Source organism: Mastomys coucha, unplaced genomic scaffold (assembly GCF_008632895.1).
Source record: "Mastomys coucha isolate ucsf_1 unplaced genomic scaffold, UCSF_Mcou_1 pScaffold13, whole genome shotgun sequence".
Classification (NCBI taxonomy): domain Eukaryota; kingdom Metazoa; phylum Chordata; class Mammalia; order Rodentia; family Muridae; genus Mastomys; species Mastomys coucha.
Genome location: NW_022196895.1, coordinates 34,381,056 through 34,400,224, shown reverse-complemented (window position 1 = coordinate 34,400,224; position 19,169 = coordinate 34,381,056). Strand labels below are relative to the sequence as shown.

At 47.7% G+C, this 19,169-nt stretch overlaps 1 protein-coding gene across 1 annotated transcript; it reads left to right on the top strand.

Moving 5' to 3' along the window:
* Nucleotides 1-3,976: 3,976 nt before the first annotated feature.
* Gnpda1 (glucosamine-6-phosphate deaminase 1) lies at nucleotides 3,977-16,652 on the top strand. The gene is made up of 7 exons (XM_031365542.1): nucleotides 3,977-4,070; nucleotides 4,749-4,880; nucleotides 8,816-8,917; nucleotides 11,442-11,624; nucleotides 12,001-12,185; nucleotides 13,858-14,032; nucleotides 15,286-16,652. The coding sequence occupies exons 2-7, from the start codon at nucleotides 4,757-4,759 to the stop codon at nucleotides 15,384-15,386; spliced, it is 870 nt and encodes a 289-aa protein (XP_031221402.1). The 5' UTR covers nucleotides 3,977-4,070; nucleotides 4,749-4,756; the 3' UTR covers nucleotides 15,387-16,652.
* The last annotated feature ends 2,517 nt before the right edge of the window (nucleotides 16,653-19,169 follow it).

Here is a 19,169-nt window from a genome sequence, read left to right as displayed (position 1 = left end):
GAGAGAGAGAGAGAGAGAGAGAGAGAGAGAGAGAAAGAGAAAGAAAAAGAAAGAGAGAGAGAGGCTTTTTATTTTAAAGAATTTGATTATCGCAGACATTAGTTACAGTGATACAAAGCTGAGGCATACAGCCAGCAAGTCTGAAAGCCTACAAAGCCCTGTACTCTTCAATAAAGCTGTTTTCCAGGGGTTGTATGGGTTAGCAATCCCGATACTGTTACACATGTGTCCTAGAATTGATGGCAGATGACAGCTAACAGTATGTAATATACAATGAAATATTACTGTCTTAGGAGGAAATTCTGACCCACACTTCAACACAAGTGAACCTGGTAGACACTTTTATGAAACATGCCAATGTAATGAGACTTATCTTCTGACTCTTCAGGGCGACTCCATTTTGTTGCAAGCTGCAATTTATGTGATCTACTCGCCAGACGGCAGTGAAAAGAGGCATCTTCCCCACAGGCAGACAGTGTTTGCTGAGTCCCTGATAAGGGGAAGGGCAGAGGGCATGTACCTTTGCCAGAACCTGATTCTGTCTGTGCTGCTCTGACTCTGAGCAGTGATCTAAGCCAGGCTTGCTCCTGAGTCATAGAAAACAGAAGCTCAGTAGACGTAAGCAACCCTAATAAACTCATTTTACCCACCAGGTAAGCTTGCATGAGTCATTCTTTTTGGCTGTTGGTGCCATCGCAGCTTGGAGGTAGACAGTAATTTTACATTTTCCCCAGAGAGACACCTAATAGCATAAGAAATAACAAAACAACACATTATGTGTCATTTGCTTCTGAGAACAATGTAGAATAGCCAAAGACCAAAGACAGAGGTAGAAAGGTAGCTGTCAGGAACTGAGGGTGGATCGGTAGGGCTGGGCAAGGAGGAAAAGGGAAAACCAGTGTTGGTGAGTATACTCTCCCAGTTCTGCCAGATGAAAAGATGTAAAGTTGGAGCACAAAGGCATGGGCCTGGAATCCCAGCCCTGGGGGAGCTGAGGTGGGAGGAGTAAGGCTACAAGATCTTGAGTTGTGGAGGGGGATATAGCTCAGTGGGGGAGCACTTGCTAAGCAAGGGTGAAGTCCTGGGTTCAATCTCTAGGACCTCAAAAAAAGATCGTGTGTGTGTGTGTGTGTGTGTGTGTGTGCACCCGTGCGCACACACACACACACTCGAGGCCAGCCTGAGCCTAGTCTATGTAGCAAGACCCCATCTCTCAAAAAAGAAAAGATCTAGAGACTGGCTATAAAGCATTGAGAATATATTTAATACTACTGTAGATGATAAATGATCATTCTCTTGAGTTACTGTCTCAAGGGAAGCATGAAACCAGCCAGTTCAGTCACAACCCAGGTTGGCTGGCTCCAAGGCTTCCAGGCTTAACAAGGCCAGAGGGATAACTCAAGAGAGATGGGTGGGGTCAGCTGCACAGAATTGCCCTCCCCTCTTGGGAAAGATCTGGATGTAGATGCTGCCGTCCAGGCCTGTGCTACCTGATACCTTTGAGTTTGAGATTGGAACTTCCCTGTGGAGCATCTGCAGTCCTCGAGCGGAGATGTGATTTCTGATTAAGTTCAAAAGCAGATAAAAAATAAATTAACTGTTAGCATTCCTTTTAGGCTTTGCCCCACAGCCTAACAATAGCCAGGTAAGCCTGACTTAGTATAAAAGGGGCTGCTTGCCCCCTCTTGTCTCTCATACTCTCTTTGTCCCTTCTCTCCCCATTTCTCTCCCCCATCTCTCTTCAGATTCCTGGCTGGCTTCTCCTCTCTCTCCCCTTCTCTCCCCCTTCTCCTCCTCTTCTTCCTCCCCCCTCTCTTTCTCTCTTTCTGTCTTTCTCTATCTCTATTCCATCCTCAACTCCCCATCCATCACCTGGCTGGTACCATAGGGGAAAGGGCTGTCTTAGCATGGGCCTGAAGAGGCATCCCCTTCCACCTCACCATACCTTGTCTCTACCAAATATATCCTAGTTCATTCTTTCTTTCTTTTTTTAATAAAACACATTCTTTCTTTCTTTCTTTCTTTCTTTTTTTAATAAAATACAACATTAACGCCTTTAGTGAGGCCAAAACCAAGTTCCTCAGATTGTAAAGGTCTACTCCACAGACTCCACTATCTCTGGTCTTAGCAGACAAAGCTCCTTGACCAAGACAGTTATGCATACAGCCAGTGGAAGAGACAGATGAGGCCCTACATCTGTCCATTAAATATAGTCACTGTATAAATTGACCACATGACCACTCCACAGAATGATTAAGGGGAAGGTTTTTATTGTCCATATGAGAGAATAGCCAGAGGCATCTGGAAGATTCTAGAGCAGAGAGAGAAAAAATAGACTGAACATGGTAAAGGCTATCAGTGAGAAAAGGGCAAATGGCACAGGGGAGAAGATAGGGAAAATGCAATGAGGATAGAGGGTCTGAAGGAGAATGAGAGATTGGGGGTGGGATGGGGGAGCCTGTAAGCGGAAGGTGGTTTAGGGGAGGGGAGGAGGTGAGAAGGGCCAGCATGGACTTTGAAATGTGTCACAGGTACTTATGATACCAACATAAGGTTTAATAAACTGATAAGCCAGCCCCACAGGCAACCACATCTCCCTCTGCCAGAGGTAAGGGAAGATGGGACCCAGTCTCACAATTTCCTGAGGAAATTGGCTTTTATCTAACCATCCAAAGTCCTCCTTTAGTTCAGGCCGAGTTCCTTTCTGGATATTTGGACTGCCTTTTGGAGTTTGGGGAACTGGAGTGTCCTTTGGACCTAATAGCCACCTCATGGTTTGAGAAAGGCAACGTCACCGGGAGCCAGGATAACACTTCCTCAGACTGCTGTCAATGGAGAGCTAAGTGTGGAATCTCTTCCTTATTATGAAGAGCTTACCATGGTCTAGAATGTCCCAGACTGTGAGGCCACAGGAATGTATGTACATGTATAAAATGTTAACCATCACATCTGACTCTTGAAAAGGATCGCTTGAAACCATAGTTTTTAAGTTTGTAAAATATTTTATATTAAAAAATATTTTATATTGTGATGTTTTTGTTAATGTGTGATCTTGGGAATGAAAAAAGAGGACAAATTGTAGTTTAACATTTGTGTATCAAGTTGATAAGGGGATCAGTTGTGCCTGAGAGTTTTATGTCAACTTGACACAATCTATAGTCATCTGAGAAGAGGGAACTTCAGCTGAGGAAACTCTTCCATAAGATCAGACTGCAGGCAAGCCTGCAGAGCATTTTCTTCCTCTTCCTCTTCTTCTTCTTCTTCTTCTTCTTCTTCTTCTTCTTCTTCTTCTTCTTCTTCTTCTTCTTCTTCTTCTTCTTCTTCTTCTTCTTCTTCTTCTTCTTCTTCTTCTTCTTCTTCTTCTTCTTCTTCTTCTTCTTTTTCTCCCTTGGGGGGGTTGAGGGGGGTTGGCAGCTGGAAAGATGGCTCAGCGCTTAAGAGCATGAAGAGAGATGGCTCAAGCGGTTAAGAGCACTGACTGCTCTTCCAGAAGTCCTGAGTTCAATTCCCAGCAACTACATGGTGGCTCACAACCATCTGTAATGAGGTTTGACACTCTCTTCTGGTGCGTCTGGACAGCTACAGTGTATGTAAATATTTATATAATAATAAATAAATCTTTAAAAATAAGTCTCCCTTTCAAGGTCCAAATTCTGTTGGATAAGAAAAACAAACAAACAAAAAACAGCATGTAGCCAGATTTAGCTGTGTCCAAGGCCCCAGCGCACACAGCCAATGCTCAAACAGAATGCATCCTCTCCTAAGGTCGACACACCCCAGCATCTTGTCCAGGGCTTAGTGGACAAGCGCCCGGGCTACTGCTCTGTGTGCACCCCACGCAGGGCTGAGGGGAGCCCCGGCTGCTCAGACAGCAGTCTACTTTGCACTTCACACCCAAGGGGCACACCCAGGTCAGGAGGCCACACCTTGGGGCCTCTGGGGAGCCGCCTGGCAGCGTAGGACCGCCCCGAGTCAGCTGGCGGCGCGCGCACCGCGTGACCGGTGGCCACGTGACGCTCGCGGGCCGGGCCGCTAGTGCTGTAGCCGCTGCAGCCGCGGGAAGCCTGCGAGTAAGTGGGAGCCATCCGGCGGGATCCCTCGACCCCGGGACCTAGGTCATTGCGGGCCTGAGGGGCAACGCGAGCGCAGTCTGGGTGGGGGACGCCGGGCTGCGCGGACGGACGGCGAGCCGTTAGCCCTCCCTGCGTAGGGTTACCTGTATCCCTTGGTGTTTTGGGGGAAACTAAGGACCCTGGAAGTTCTAGCAAGCTGGGAGGGCGGGAAGTAACCCCACCCCTCCGCATGCCTCGCCACCTCCTTCTCTAAGTGCCCCAAGGTGACCCCGCAGGACCTCTGGTAGCGAAGGGAGCCCGAGGCAGAGGACCTGCCCTAGATGAGGATGAAGATGTGGGCAGGAGTGGGCCTAGCTGCTAGGTGACAGTGGCCCGCCGACTGTAGGCTTGTAGTTCAACGTGCTGTCGTGAAATGAAGAAGGCAGGTACTTGCTGAGTGCAATTTTATGCAGGAAGGAACGGACCCAGAAAATCTGGTGCTTTGTAAGGTCCTCCCCAGCCGAGGAATGACCCCACAGTATTTCGCCTCCTGGTGGTTGGCGGAGACAAACGGCCAGCCTGTTCTGTGAGCTAGGAGAAGGCTGTTGCTTGGCTAAAAGAACTCTCTGTCCCCCCTCCCCAGCCTTCTCTGCCCCTGCCCTCCCCTTAATTCAACTTGATGTCTTTACGCTGCAGGTCAAGAGATGAAGCTCATTATCTTGGAACACTATTCCCAAGCCAGTGAGTGGGCGGCCAAGTATATTAGGAACCGCATCATCCAGTTTAACCCAGGGCCTGACAAGTACTTCACCCTGGGGCTCCCCACTGGTATGCTATGGAAAAGGGAGGGTGGTGGGTAGGGGACCTCCAATTGGGGGGAAAAAGAGGGGTTGCAGGAACAGAACATAACAGGTGATCAAAAAAAGGTAAGCCACAACGGGCAGGCAGGTGCGGCGGTCGGTTCGCATAACCTTTTGAGACAAAGGGAGGGTTACCAAGATGGCTGTAAATAATTTTGAAATAAAGGTACGATTGCCATTCCTGGAACAGGCAGTCAAGAACCAGCCCTAGTTAAAGTTACAGGTGAGGCATAGCCCAGTCCTTGAAAAAAAAACAGAGGTTTAATCATAAACAGGAAATAGAAGTTAAATCCTAACTCAGGCCTGTTCTCTACATGTAGAGGGTACCAGGTGAATCCTGCTTATAGGAGAACTGAGAAGTTAATCATTCGAATACTTTTCTATGAAGCTTAATTGATTGTAAAATCCAATTGTCTCCTGAAGAAAAAAAAGGTCTGAATGTTACCTTTACAGGAAGATATTTTGGCCCAGTGCCTCAAAAAAGTATCCTAAATATTTCTTTCACAAGCGAGGAGATGAGTCTTGGTGGTTTGGTCTGATCCATCCACCGTAAAGAGGCCTTCAGACTTTTGCAGCAAATATTTCAGGCTTCACTATTGTAGCTCCTCATTCTGCCAGTGTAGGTAGGAAAATAGCCACAGGTGATAGTACACTGAAGTTTGAGCTTACATAATTTTCATGTTATGAAATATTCTTTTTTTTATTTATTTTTATTTATTTATTTATTTATTTTTTTTTTTTTTTTTTTTTTTTTTGGTTTTTCGAGACAGGGTTTCTCTGTGTAGCCCTGGCTGTCCTGGAACTCACTCTGTAGACCAGGCTGGCCTCGAACTCAGAAATCTGCCTGCTTCTGCCAAGTGCTGGGATTAAAGGCGTGCGCCACCACTGCTCAGCTGAGATATTCTTTAAATTTAAAAAAATATTTAACAACTTTAAAGCCATTCAGGTGGCTTGGCAGTTGAGACCACTGCTGGCCTTGCAGAGGACCTGAGTTCAGTTCCAAGCACCTATATCAGTATGCCCCCAACCGTCCGTAACTCCAGTTCCAGGTGATGGAAAGCCCTTTTCTGGAGTCTGCAGGCACCTGCTTTCACGTGCATAGCCTCACACATAGTTAAAAGGGAATTTTGTTTTGTTTTGTTTTGTTTTGAGACAAGGTCTCACTAGGCAGCCTTGGCTTGGAGCTGGCTATGTAGACCAGACTGGGCTCAAACTCAGAAATGCACCTTCATCTCTCCCCAGTGCTAGGATTAATGGTGTGTACTACCACATCTGGCAAGTAAAGTTTTCTTAGCTGCTTGGCCACCTCTCCAGTCCTACTCAGCAGATAAGTTTTTCAGTACCTGCTGTACACCAAACAGTTAAGGTTATGGGGATATAGCAACAATATTAAAAACAAAACAAAAAAAAAGCATAGCTGGGCAGTGGTGGCACACAGGCAGATTTCTTGAGTTCAAGGCCAGCCTGGTCTACAGAGTGAGTTCTAGGACAGCCAGGGCTATACAGAGAAACCCTGTCTCGAAAAAACAAAACAAAAAGCATAAGTACCTAATTTTTTTAAAGATTTATTTATTATATTTAGATGAGTACACTGTAGCTGTTTTCAGACATACCAGAAGATGGCATCAGATTCTATTACAAATGATTGTGGGCCACCATGTGGTTGCTGGGAATTGAACTCAGGACCTCTGGAAGAGCCATCAGTGCTCTTAACCTCGGAGCCATCTCTCCAGCCCAAATGTCTACTTCTCAAATCTTAAATTATAGTGGGAAAGACAGAGAGTAAGCAAGTTAGCTAGCAAAATGTAGAGTATGTTAGAAGGCAACAGGAGAAAGGCTGAGAGTATGGGGGAGCTGGGTCAGATGTGGTGGCAGAGAAGGTCTCTGAGAAAGAGGCACTGAGGGAAGGCCTGAAGAAGTGCGGTAGCCATGACATGACCTGAAGGAAGAACATGGCATGCCGAGAGGACAGTGGTGCAGAGAGGCCTCGAGGTTAAAGCCTACAACAGGCTGGGGCAGCCTTTGTGGGATTATATTTATGAGGCAGAAGGATGACACTGTTGGGTTTTGAAAAGGAGAATGACAGTCTCGGCTGGATGAGGGTAAGTGTGAAAGTTTCAGCCATTCAGAACTGACATCCACAGTATGACGCCGTTTGTCTAGGTTCACCAGTTGACCTCTTGGCACATTGGCTCTTCCCTTTGGCTCTTGTTCTCTGTCTACCCTTGTAGTTTGTTGTTGGAATCCCATGAGAGTAGGTTCTGAGCATCCTGACACTTGAAATCTTGCAGTCCCGGCCTCAAGAATGAGGACATTTGTCCCCCATAACCACCACAGACCCAAGGACAGGCCTGCCACAGAATGTCAGCAGCAGCATCTCATACACAGCCTGTATTCAGACACTTTCCCTAAAGTTCACATTAATCATGTTTGGGGCGCTAGTGTTTATTTCCTTCACCTTGTCTGTACACCTGGCTAGGGACTATTTCTGCATCTTGTATTTATTTATTTACACTCCATATTTTATCTCCCCCCTCCCTTTCCACCCACCTACTATTCCACATCCCATACCTCCTCCCCACTCCCCTGTCTCCATGTGAATGTCCCCACCCCCAACCCCACCTGACCTCTAAACTCCTTGGGGCCTCCAGTCTCTAGAGGGTTAGGTCCATCTTCTCTGAATGAACACAGACGCATCAGTCCTCTGTTGTATGTGTGTTGGGGGGGGGGGGGCTTATATCAGCTGGTGTATGCTGCCTGTTTGGTAGTCCAGTGTTTGAGAGATCTCAGGAGTCCAGATTAATTGAGACTGCTGGTCCTCCTACAGGATCGCCTTTCTCCTCAGTTTCTTTCAGCCTTCCCTAATTCAACAACAGGAGTCGGCTGCTTCTGTCCATTGGGTGAAAACATCTGCATCTGACTCTTTCAGCTGCTTATGGGGTCTTCTGGAGTGTGGTCATTCTAGGTCCCTTTTTGTGAGCACTCCATAGCCTCAGTAATAGTGTCAGGCCTTGGGACCTCCCCTTGAGCTGGATCCCACTTTGGGCCTGTCCCTGGACCTTCTTTTCCTCAGGCTCCTCCCCATTGCCATCCCTGTAATTCTCTCAGACAGGAACAATTATGGGTCAGAGTTGTGAGTGTAGGTGGTCCCCCTCTCCCTCATTTGATGCCCTGTCTTCCTGCTGGAGGTGGGCTCTATAAGTTCCTTCTCTCTACCGTCTAGCATTTCATCTAAGGTCCCCTGCTCCTTTGAGTCCTGAGAGTCTCTCACCTCCCCTGTTCCTACGTCTTTAAGCCCTCCTTCACCACCATACCCCATCTTGGAAGGTTAGTTTTAAATTAACCCGCTCTCCAGTCAGCGTTCTTGTATCTGTGTTCTTTTTTGGGCCCATCCCTGAGCCACAGCCACAGTTCAGCTCTCCAGTCTGCCTCTCTGTGGTCTTAACCAGCTCATGAGACTCCACTTAGGACTCTGCCGTTGTCTTCCCTGAACTCTGAAACACAGAGTGACCCTGTCACAGCCTACATCTCTGCTGTGTCCCCATTTCTACAGTCTCTTCTAGGCTAGTTGTCTCTGTCTTCCCATCTACAGTCCTGTGCCTGATACCTAGTCAACGCTTTTAGAGTAACATATCAGTAATCAAGTGTGGCACTCACGCAGATGCAAACCAGTGACTTCTGTCAGCAGTGTGGCTGGCCTCCAGGAGACCCTCAGAGTCCTGACCCCTAGAGCACATCAGTCTAGTGGGCATTAGACATCAAGCACCGAGTAGGTAGATGGTGGGTGGGGCTGGAGCTTAGGTGAGACTGCAGACCAGACGAGGTGTTCTTGACGTCGTCTTGGTGTGGCTGGAAGCTGAAGGATGTTTGCGTTGTGGTGACGTTCTTAATTGCTTCTCACAGGGAGCACCCCACTTGGCTGCTACCAAAAGCTGATTGAGTACTATAAGAATGGGGACCTGTCCTTTAAATATGTGAAAACCTTCAACATGGACGAGTATGTGGGTGAGTCTTTCATGTTCCTCCTGATTCTTGGGAAATCGTCTCCTCTCACAGGCTCAGCCTTGGAGAGGAGTGGCTTATGGGTGCTTGTCTCTTAAAGCCTGACTTGCCCAGCTTTAAATGGTGCTTACCTTAGTCATAGTGCTGAAAGATGCCATGATTGACACAGAATATTCCTGCACATTGCAGACATTTTAGAGAGTATTTGCTAAATACGAAGGTGTTTTTCCCCCTCTGCTTGGTCCCCAGCTCCATGCCATTCCTCTTTGCAAGTTCGATCCTGGGATCCAGGTTCTATGTCTGGACCATGTTCCCTTTTTCAGCCAGGCACCCTTAGGACTTGTGCTCTTGGTCATCTCCTCTGTCACCCAGTCATTTTATAATGGTTTCATTTTAAATGTTAAAAAAAAAAAAAAAACCAGAAAACTGGTAAAATGTATAAACATTTACTATCTTCAAAGCTGGGCATTTTGAAATAGCTCAACTACTGGGGACTAGGGAAAGGGTTTATAAGGCAGGAGGTTACTCAGGTACCTGGGGAAACTCAGAGGCATTTTTATCTAAAAAGCTCAAAATCAAGGCTGGAGGGTTGATTCCATGGTAAGGAACACACACTGGCTTTAACTCCAGCGCTGGGAAGGCAGAAGGAGGAAGATCTCAGTGAGTTTAAGTGGTAGCATATGTTTTTAAGGTCTCAGTGAGACCAAGCCCGCCTGGTGTACATAGCAAGCTCCAGGACAGCCAGGACTCCATAGAGACCCTGCCTCAACCCCATTCCCTACCAGAAAACACACACTGGTCTTTGCATAGAGCCCAACCTCAGTTCCCAGCACGCACCTCACCTCGGGTGGTTACCTCTTTACTCCCCACCGTCTTGTGACCTCCAGGGGCACTACACTCCCACCCCATGAGTGCTTTCACACCACTGTGAGACTCCTGTCCATAATAATGGACTCTCAGCCTGCCAAGCTGTGGCTTCCTGTCAAGCAGCTCCCGGTTCCCCCTCCTTACACTGGAAGCCACTGTTTGACCCTGCTCCTCAGAACCTGACCTCTCCAGGCACCTCATATGAGTCAGTTCACTAGTGTGTTCGTTTGGCTCTTTGTGCTTGGGTGGGTACCATGTTTTCAGGGTTCAACCATGTATGGTATGTAGCGAAATGCTTTTCTTTCTCCATTTAGTTTTCTGAGGTAGGCTCTTGTTGTGTAGCTGAGGTTGGCCTGGAACTTGTGATTTTCCCACTTCGCCTCTCAAGTGCTGGGATTGCAAGTGTGCACAGCAGTTTCTTTCAGTTTAAAGACTAAATGTATTTTAAAAAGTACATCGAATGTGTGTATGTGTGTACACACCAGAGGATTACTTGCTGGAGTCCGTTCTTCCACCGTATAGATCCAAGAGATCAGGCCATCAGGCTTGGTGGTAAGTACCTTTAACCACTGAGCCATCTTGCCATCCCTGCTTTTAAATATGTTTTGAGACAAATTTTCCTTTGGTTTTGGCATAGCTGAAAATTGAACCTAAGGCCTGGGGTGTGCTTGGCAAATACTCTACTACTGATGAACACTCTCAGTCTGATTTTAAAAAAAGAATTATAGTGTTTTCAGACAGAGTTTCACTATGCAAGCCTTGGCTGGCCTGGAACTTACTGTGTAGATCAGGCTGGCCTAGAACTCCTAGAAATCCATCTGCCCTTGTCTCCTGGGTGCTGGGATTAAAGACATTGTTTGTTTTGCTTTGCGACAGGGTTTCTCTGTGTAGTTCTAGTTGTCCTGGAGCTTGACCTATGGAACAGGCTGGTCTCAAACTCAGATCCGCCTGCCTTTGCCTCCCAAGTGCTGGGATTAAAGGCGAGCACCAGCACTGCCACGATGACTTTAAGTATTCCTACCATTGAAATTCTTCTGGCAAAGAATAACAAGTTTTAAGAAGCTCTGGTATTCTCTTCAACCACTTAATACTTAAGTCAGGGTTCGGGTTTAGTGGGAATGGTGGAGTGAGGGGTGGGATAGAAGGCCAGGGCGAAGGATGTGCTTGCTACCTTTCCCCGTGGACTCAGTCCTGCCACCCAGGTGGGCAGGCTACCTCTAGCTGCACAGTGTCCCTAGACTGCAGCTTGTGATCATTCTCTTATGAAAAGGTGATGAGTGTGTGCCTCTCAAGTCCAAGCCAGTGCTGGAGATCAAGCTGAGGGTCTTGCATGCTAGGCAAATGCTCTACCAGTGAGCTACAGTGGGGGAGAGAATGAGGACTCCCAGTTCCCAGCCCCCCTGCCCCACACCCTCCCCCGTGATTCCCAGTTCCTAGCACGCGCACCCACCCCCAAATGTAGCGCCCGCCCCTATATGTAGCTACAATGAAGCACAGACAGTGCCTGTGGTTGACTGCACACTAGCTCAGCCTGTCCTATGTGTTGAGGGGTCAGATGGGCAGTCTCCCAAGTGACCCTGAAGCCAGTGTGATCTCCTGGCATTCTCCTTGGGAGGAGGGCTCTGGCTCGGTGTCAGCTGAGTGTCCTCTGACCCCACAGGTCTTCCTCGAGAGCATCCAGAGAGCTACCACTCCTTCATGTGGAATAATTTCTTCAAGCACATAGACATCCACCCTGAAAACACCCACGTTTTGGATGGGAATGCAGCTGACCTGCAGGCTGAGTGTGATGCCTTTGAGGAGAAGATCCAGGCTGCAGGAGGGATTGAACTCTTTGTCGGAGGTGAGCATGCCCTTATTTAAAAGAAGGAAAGAAAGAAGATAGTAAGGAGGAGTCAGGAGCTCCCGGGTCCTGAGCACTCGTGACCTCAGCCATCCAGGCTGAGGCTTGTTTGCTGGGTTCCAGCTCAGGGGAAGAAGTTGTACTTCTCCACAGTTTGGGGTGAGAGGTGCATATATCGTATACAGTTCTGTGCTGTCTGAGGGTAGAAACAAGTTACCAGAGTCTTGTGTGTGGCTCAAGTCTGAGAGATGGGGAGGAGGTCACATGCTTGAGGAAGATCTGACCTAGTGTACTGTGAGATCTTTTTCCGAGCGGAGGACACGATCTGTTGTTGAAGTTTTTGGTCCCTCATTGAGCTGCTCTGCCATCTCCGCAGGCATTGGCCCCGATGGACACATTGCCTTCAATGAGCCAGGCTCCAGCCTGGTGTCCAGGACCCGTGTGAAGACTCTGGCCATGGATACCATCCTGGCCAACGCTAGATTCTTTGATGGTGATCTTGCCAAGGTGCCCACCATGGCCCTGACAGTGGGTGTCGGCACTGTCATGGATGCTAAAGAGGTAAACGTCCAAGGCTCAGGCTGCCGGCCGGCTGTGGCTGAAAGTGGGCCGAGGGGCTATTTGATTATAAATTTTAAGCTGCACAGGCATCAAGGATACATTCTTACTAAAGCAGAACTATTGATAAGTAAAGCCAAACTCCTAGCTAGTCTTGGCACTGCTCCTCCTCTGCTTGTAGAGGTTAGGTCATTCCTGGGGTGAGGGCAAGTCTCTGAGAATCTCATCTATGCCTTAGGGCCAGGGTGGGCAGAGGCTCCTAGCACTGATGGAGGAGTAAGAATTTGTACCTCCCTTGGTTCTGAGCAGACAACATTTGGTCCCTGCAGTTGGTTCGAGAAAGTACACATTCTGTAACCCAAGGATGCTGGGTCGGTTACCCTATGCTTGAGGGCAGTAAATGCAGTAAATTGTCATTAAATGTTTTGGGCTGAATTTAGTGAATTTTTATCCTAAAAAGTCAGATTTTTTTTTTAAAGATTTGTTTATTATTATATGTAAGTACACTGTTGCTGTCTTCAGACATACCAGAAGAGGTCATCAGATCTCATTACAGATGGTTGTGAGCCACCATGTGGTTGCTAGGATTTGAACTCAGGATCTTCAGAAGAGCAGTCAGTGCTCTTAACCGCTGAGCCATTTCACCACCCAGATATTATTTTAATTTAATTATTTTTTTGTAGTTCCAGTTTCCTTACTGTGTCTGACTTTTACTTTATCTTATTTTTCAAAATCATATTTCTCATGCGTGTCTGCATGTGTGTGTGTGTGTGTGTGTGTGTGTGTGTGTGCAAATGCATGTCACAGTACTCTCATGGAGCTCTTAGGATAACTTATGAGCCATTTTTCTCCTCCATGTGAGACTCAGAGATGACCTCAGACTGCCAGGCTTGGCTGCAAGCACCTTTACTTGCTGAGCCATCCACTGGCCTATGTGTTTGAATTTTGAAGCATTCTGTTTTTCTGAGATACTGTACTCAGTGGGAAGTGGCTGTAGATGTTTACTTTCCAATTTCTTTGCTCAAGTTCATAAGTAAGTATATAAATCATGGAGAGGTGAACTTTAGTGAAATTAATGGTACCTGGATTTCCACTGGGGGCCTGAATCCATCCTTCAGGGTCTCCTTGCCTCTTGAAAGCATGACGGTTTGCAGGCCTGCTGTAACAGGGAGGGCGCCTGGTCTGGAAATGGAACAAGGGCCAGAAGTAAGTTAGGGCTTTAGTCACCTCCCTATGCCTCTGTGTTCAATCCGTTGAGACGAGAACAGTAATGCCTTCCTGTAGCCCCAGCACTCAGGAGACAGAGGCAGGCAGATCTGGAGTTCTAGGCCAGCCAGAGCTATATTTAGTGAGACCCCATCTCAGATTGTCTGCTCCATGAGTGGGGAGTGGAGGACTCAGATGAACGGACCGTCTGTAGAGTGTGTCCTTAGGGTTACCTCAGCACCTCTGCTCTTGGCGTCTTGGTGTCTTGGCTCCAGTGGGGCTGCATCTTTGCTTTCTGTAAACAGAGTCTACGGCACTGAGTCACACCAGCACTTCAATGCTCTGAACCTGAAAGAGAGCAGACAAGGGGTGGCTTTTCTGAGAGTCTCCCTCGGGGGCCCACCGATGCCTCCCACCTCGGCTTTCCAAGCTGGCCTGCATCCATCCCTGCCTGTTCTCTGATCTGCAGGTGATGATCCTCATCACAGGGGCTCACAAGGCTTTTGCTCTGTACAAAGCCATCGAAGAGGGTGTGAACCACATGTGGACGGTCTCTGCCTTTCAGCAGCATCCCCGCACCGTGTTTGTGTGTGACGAGGACGCTACCTTGGAGCTAAAAGTGAAGACAGTCAAGTATTTCAAAGGTGAGGCTGGGGCCTGGGTGGGCATGGCATCTGGCATGGATCTGACTTCCTGGGTTTTATTTCATTTTTATATATTTGAGTCAAGGTCTCACTGTGTATCTCTGGCTGACCTAGAACTAGCTTTGAACATTCACAGAAATTTACCTGCCTCTGACTTCTGAGTGCTGGGATTAAATGTGTACCACACTACACTCAGCACGTTTTATTTTTATTTTTGTAGCCTCCAAGTCATGATCCTGCCTCAGACTCCTGAGTGCTGGAATTAGAAATATCACTACCACACTACTTATTCTGGACATTTTAATATGTACTTAATATGGTGTGTGTGTGTGTGTGTGTGTATGTGTGTGTGTGTGTGTGTGTGTGTGTGTGTGCGTGTACATGTGAAGGTCAGAGGGCAAGTTTGGAGTTGATCCTTTCCACCAACTTTATATGGGTTCTGGGGATCAAACTTGAGTAGCCAGGATTATACAGCAAGCACCTTTACCCATTGGGCCGTCTTCCTACCCACCACCTGTGACTTTGTACACCCACTGCTCCCTGATCCAGTCATGCCATTTTTCTATCCACGACTGGAAGGTTCTGTTACTGAGGAGACAAGGAAATGCAGTTACAGGCCATAGACTACAGGGCTGTGGTAACCTTGTAAGACACGGAGCCTTGAGTTTTTTCTATCAAACATCATGCAGGCATTTCTCCGACAGCTGGGACAGTAAACCAGCTCTGTGGGGATCTTTATTTCCTTTATAAGATGCCTGCTAGGAGAGGTGAGGGTGCCTTTTCTGAAATACTTGCCCAGTTATTGAAAAACCTGAGCTGTAAGCCAACGAATGTACATTGCAGTCCTCATTGGCTAAGTAGTTAAATTAGAGTTTGTGCTTTGCTAAATAGATGAATATCTTTTGTTTCTTTTGAGATGGGGTTTCTCTGTGTAGCCCTGGCTGTCCTCAAATTCACTCTGTAGACCAGGCTGGCCTTGAACTCAGGGATCTGCCCAACTCTGCCTCCCAAGTACTGGGATTAAAGGCATGCGCCACCACTGCCCGGCTCAAAAAGGTTAATCTTTACTCAGCCCATTCCCATAGTGCAGGGTTGACAGAGTGGGGAACTCTTGTCATGCCCCAGAAACTAACTGTATTTAGTGTAGAGATCACAGAGTTCAAGGTCTGCTCTGAGCCACTGTGTTCCTCTTGATAACTATGGAATTTTGCCTCTGCCTACTTTGACTACTGTTTGCTTTAAATTTGTTACAGGTTTAATGCTTGTTCATAACAAGTTGGTGGACCCCCTGTACAGTATCAAGGAGAAGGAAATTCAGAAAAGCCAATCTGCTAAGAAGCCATACAGTGACTAGCCTGTGCCAGGACTGGTGTTCAGTACCTCAGAGGGACGGGCAGGGCCTTCCAGAAAGTGTCTGTAGGAGAGTAGAATGACTTCGCAGTCCACTGTGGCTGCTGCAGATCCCTGGCTTGGCATATACAGGTTAAGGAGTTTCACTATGGAGAACATTGTTTATTATAATTTTCCCCTTCTTTTTCAGCACTGGGGGCTGAACCTGGGGCCTTGCACATGCCTAGGAGGTGCTTCGCCAACTGAGCTATGTCCCCAACTTTCTGCCCCTTTTCATAATTGTTTTGTAACAATCAAAGATCCCCATCACTGACTGTAATTATACCCAGGTGAGAACACACTCCATCGAGAGCTCCTGTCTGTATATTCACTTTCTCTTGAGTGGGCAGGGATTAGGGCTTGTGCTTTTGGACAAAACTTTTTTGGACTCTTGAGAGCCCCTCTTCGGGCAACCTTCCCATTGAGGATTTTTATTTTAAAGACTATACTTCCAGAACCAAGTACCTGGGGGAGAAGCCTGTCCCTTGTTCCCATTGTGTGGATTGTTTTTCCTGTTGTCAATAGCTAGCCTTTCTGTAAACTGGCTTTCTGGGTAGGATTGGGCATGTGGGGCTAAGATGGCTTTCACAGATAAACTCAAAGCTTCCGAAGGCCAGCCATGTCTTGTTTTCTCTCAAGATGCCAACAAGAGGAAGGTGGCAAGCCCTCCTGACCGAGCTCTGTTCTCAAGGATTCTTACACACTCCTTAGTAAGGAGATCCACTCGGGTCACAAACACGGCCATGAGTTCAGTGTTACCCAAGGTGGGGAGCCAGCATCTACACATGTGCTGTGCTCTCTGGTCTCCTCAGAGCTGAGTGCCAAGATTATACATGCTACTGCTCTCTTCTCGCTTAACCCACCCTGGCATTTCCACCTCTCAAGTTTATGAGGTATCCTCTGTTCTCAGCATCAGAACTAAACCCTTCTCCCAGCTGTCCTTCAGGCTCCCTTCCCAGGCTCCTTTGCGCCTCTGTGGAGTGGTCGCTGCTTCCTTTTTCGTCCTTGTGCCTGTCTGAAGCTAGAGTTGCCTATTTCCAGGAGAGGTCTTTCAGATCCTGGCCCAGGCCCCTCCAGAAGTACCGTGTTTGGTACCAGCATCTGTTTGTAGTTTTTATATGTGATTGTGCTGTCGTTCTGTGTAAAGCTAATGGATCAATGGACTTGTTTACAATGTGATATTTTCTATTAAATTTAATATTTTCAAATAAAATGTGTCTGTGAATTTTGACATTCTCCTGAGTTTACTGCATCATTGTTGTGAACACACACCATGGCCAAGGCAACTTATACAAAAAAGAACATTTAATGGGGGACTTGCTCACAGATTCAGAGGATTAGGTCATTACCATCATGACAGGGGGTATGGCAGCAAGCAGACATGATGCTGGAATAGTATCTGCAAGATGGAGGCAGAAGGGGAGAGACTGGTCTTCGGTGAGTTTTTGAAACCTCAGTCCACCCTCAGTGACATACCTCCAACAGAGAGAACACCACCTCCCAGTCCTTCCTAAACAGTCCACTAGCTGGGAACCACAACATTCAAATATCTGAGCCTGTGGGGGCCACTCCTATCAAAACCTCACCAGTGTGCAGAAGGTTATCTTATGAAAATGTATTTGGGCAACACTTGTAAACATGGTGTTGGAAAGAAAGAGGAGAGTGTGGGTTGCAGCCTGGCTTTTGTTTTGTTGGCCCTGGAGGTGATGGATGGGTGGTTTCTGGATGCCACACCCTGGACCCAGTCTGCTCCCAGTGTCTGTTATGCCAGAGAAATGTTAGTGATTAGCTAATATTCTGGGGATTGATTGGAAACTTCATTGTGCGCTTACAGACCCCAGAGTTCAGGATAGGTAGGAAAGATAAAAACCCTAAAAGAGATCTTAACTAAATTGACCTTGGAGACTGACAATGCCTGGGTGACTCTTCTCTCTTTCAGTCTTTATAGACTACAGAACCCCCCATACCAGATGGGACTCACCCCTTTTAAAGTTAAGTTTGATTCACCTACTGACAGAAGTTATTATGAGATCTTGAGGGTGTCCAATAGGTACACAAATGTGTTTGGTTTAAACTTTGTGCTTTCCATAAAACAGGTCCACCTCTGGAGCACCACCAACTTTAGCCAGGAGATTGGGTCCTAGTCAAGAGACACTGCCAGGGGTCACTAGAGCTTCCTGAGAGGGTCCCTGTGCTATAAAATTGCAGCTTGGATCCATCAAACATCTGTTTACAGTTGAAGACGATCCTGGCTAGCAGGAGGAGAATTCAGCCTCAAGACAGGGAGGGATCCTGCTTCCCACTGATGGGCCCCTATCCATGCCCCAGGGACACCACAAAGACATAGATAGCCCTGTTAATTACTGTTTAAATGAAGCTTCAGAAGTCCCATGATTGGGACTTCTAGTCACAAGGAAAGGGGGGGTGGCGGGTGTGGAGAGCCGAAGAGCTGGAGAGGCATTGGCCTTGACAAGATGGCGTCTACATCCGCTGTCGACTCCTGGTAAACAACTGTTTGCACATGTGCATAGAGTGAAAAGACGCCAAGTCACGGCCCATCCCGGGGCGTCATGTGGGGTGATAAGCAAACAGCCAATCATGGGCAGACACGCCGCGCTGTGGGTGGACACGCCACGCTGTGGTGTATATAAGCAGTGCCGATTATTGGCTCGGCCCTTTTTCTCCTCTTCATGATGCAATAAATGCTTGCTGCAGAAGGATCCTAGTGTCCGCGTGTCTTCTTGCTGGCGAGACAACTTCGCGGGCAACAACTGGTACTGAAGCCCAGGACGCCGGGGGAGCCTTACAACTGGTGCCGAGGAGACCCTCCTTTCACGGAGAGGATTCAGAACTGCAGGACAAAGGTAGCTCTGAGAGGCATGCTGTTTGGTTTTAATTTCTCCGACCCTTCCTCAAGGTTAGAGAGTGCGGCCGAAGCCGCAGTAATTGTGCTAGTGGTGCTTGTTACGATGTCCATTTGGCATTTGATACATTCTTGCCTGGAGGATGAGAAATGCCGCGCCTCTGTAGCGTCGGGACAGGGGGCACATGAGGAGTTACAAGATAGCATGTCAGAAACAGAGCGTAATGAGAGAGTGGGGGCTAGCCAGGACAAAAGGGAGAGAAAAAAGGGAAAAAGGGAAAAAAGGGAAAAAAGGGTATACCCGCTCGACCTGCGGAAGCGAGAGATAAGGGAAAGGACGCCCTGGGAGAGAAAACTAGAGAAAGGGATAGAGCTTCGAGACGGAAGCCCCTCTACCCAGTTAAGAAATTGGAGGCCCTTGAGCCTGATAGCTCTGAGGAATTGAGCCCCTCCGAGGAGGAGGACTTGGAGGGAGAAGCGGCTTGCTATGAGGAAGAGAGATATCATCCGGATGAGCATTTGCCGCCTCTCCAGAATCGAAAGCGAAAGGGAGTGAGAGATCAGAGCCGTGGAACACTTTATGCTGTCCCGCCTGCTCTTCCAAGTGCACCCCTGCTATACACTGATAGACACTGTCCAGATTCCTTTTTACATTCAGAGAGCCCCTGCCGAGTGACAAGAGGCTCCGCAGGAGTGGACCTCTGCTCCACCTCCCAATTCTTACTGATGTCGCACATGGGCATGCAGCCTGTGCCAGTCACCTTTCAAGGTCCTCTGCCAGAAGGAAGCCTTGGCCTTGTGCTGGGACGCTCATCCCTCACCTTGAAAGGCCTTGTGGTGCACCCGGCGTGCTTGACCAAGATTACACTGAGGAACTACAGGTTC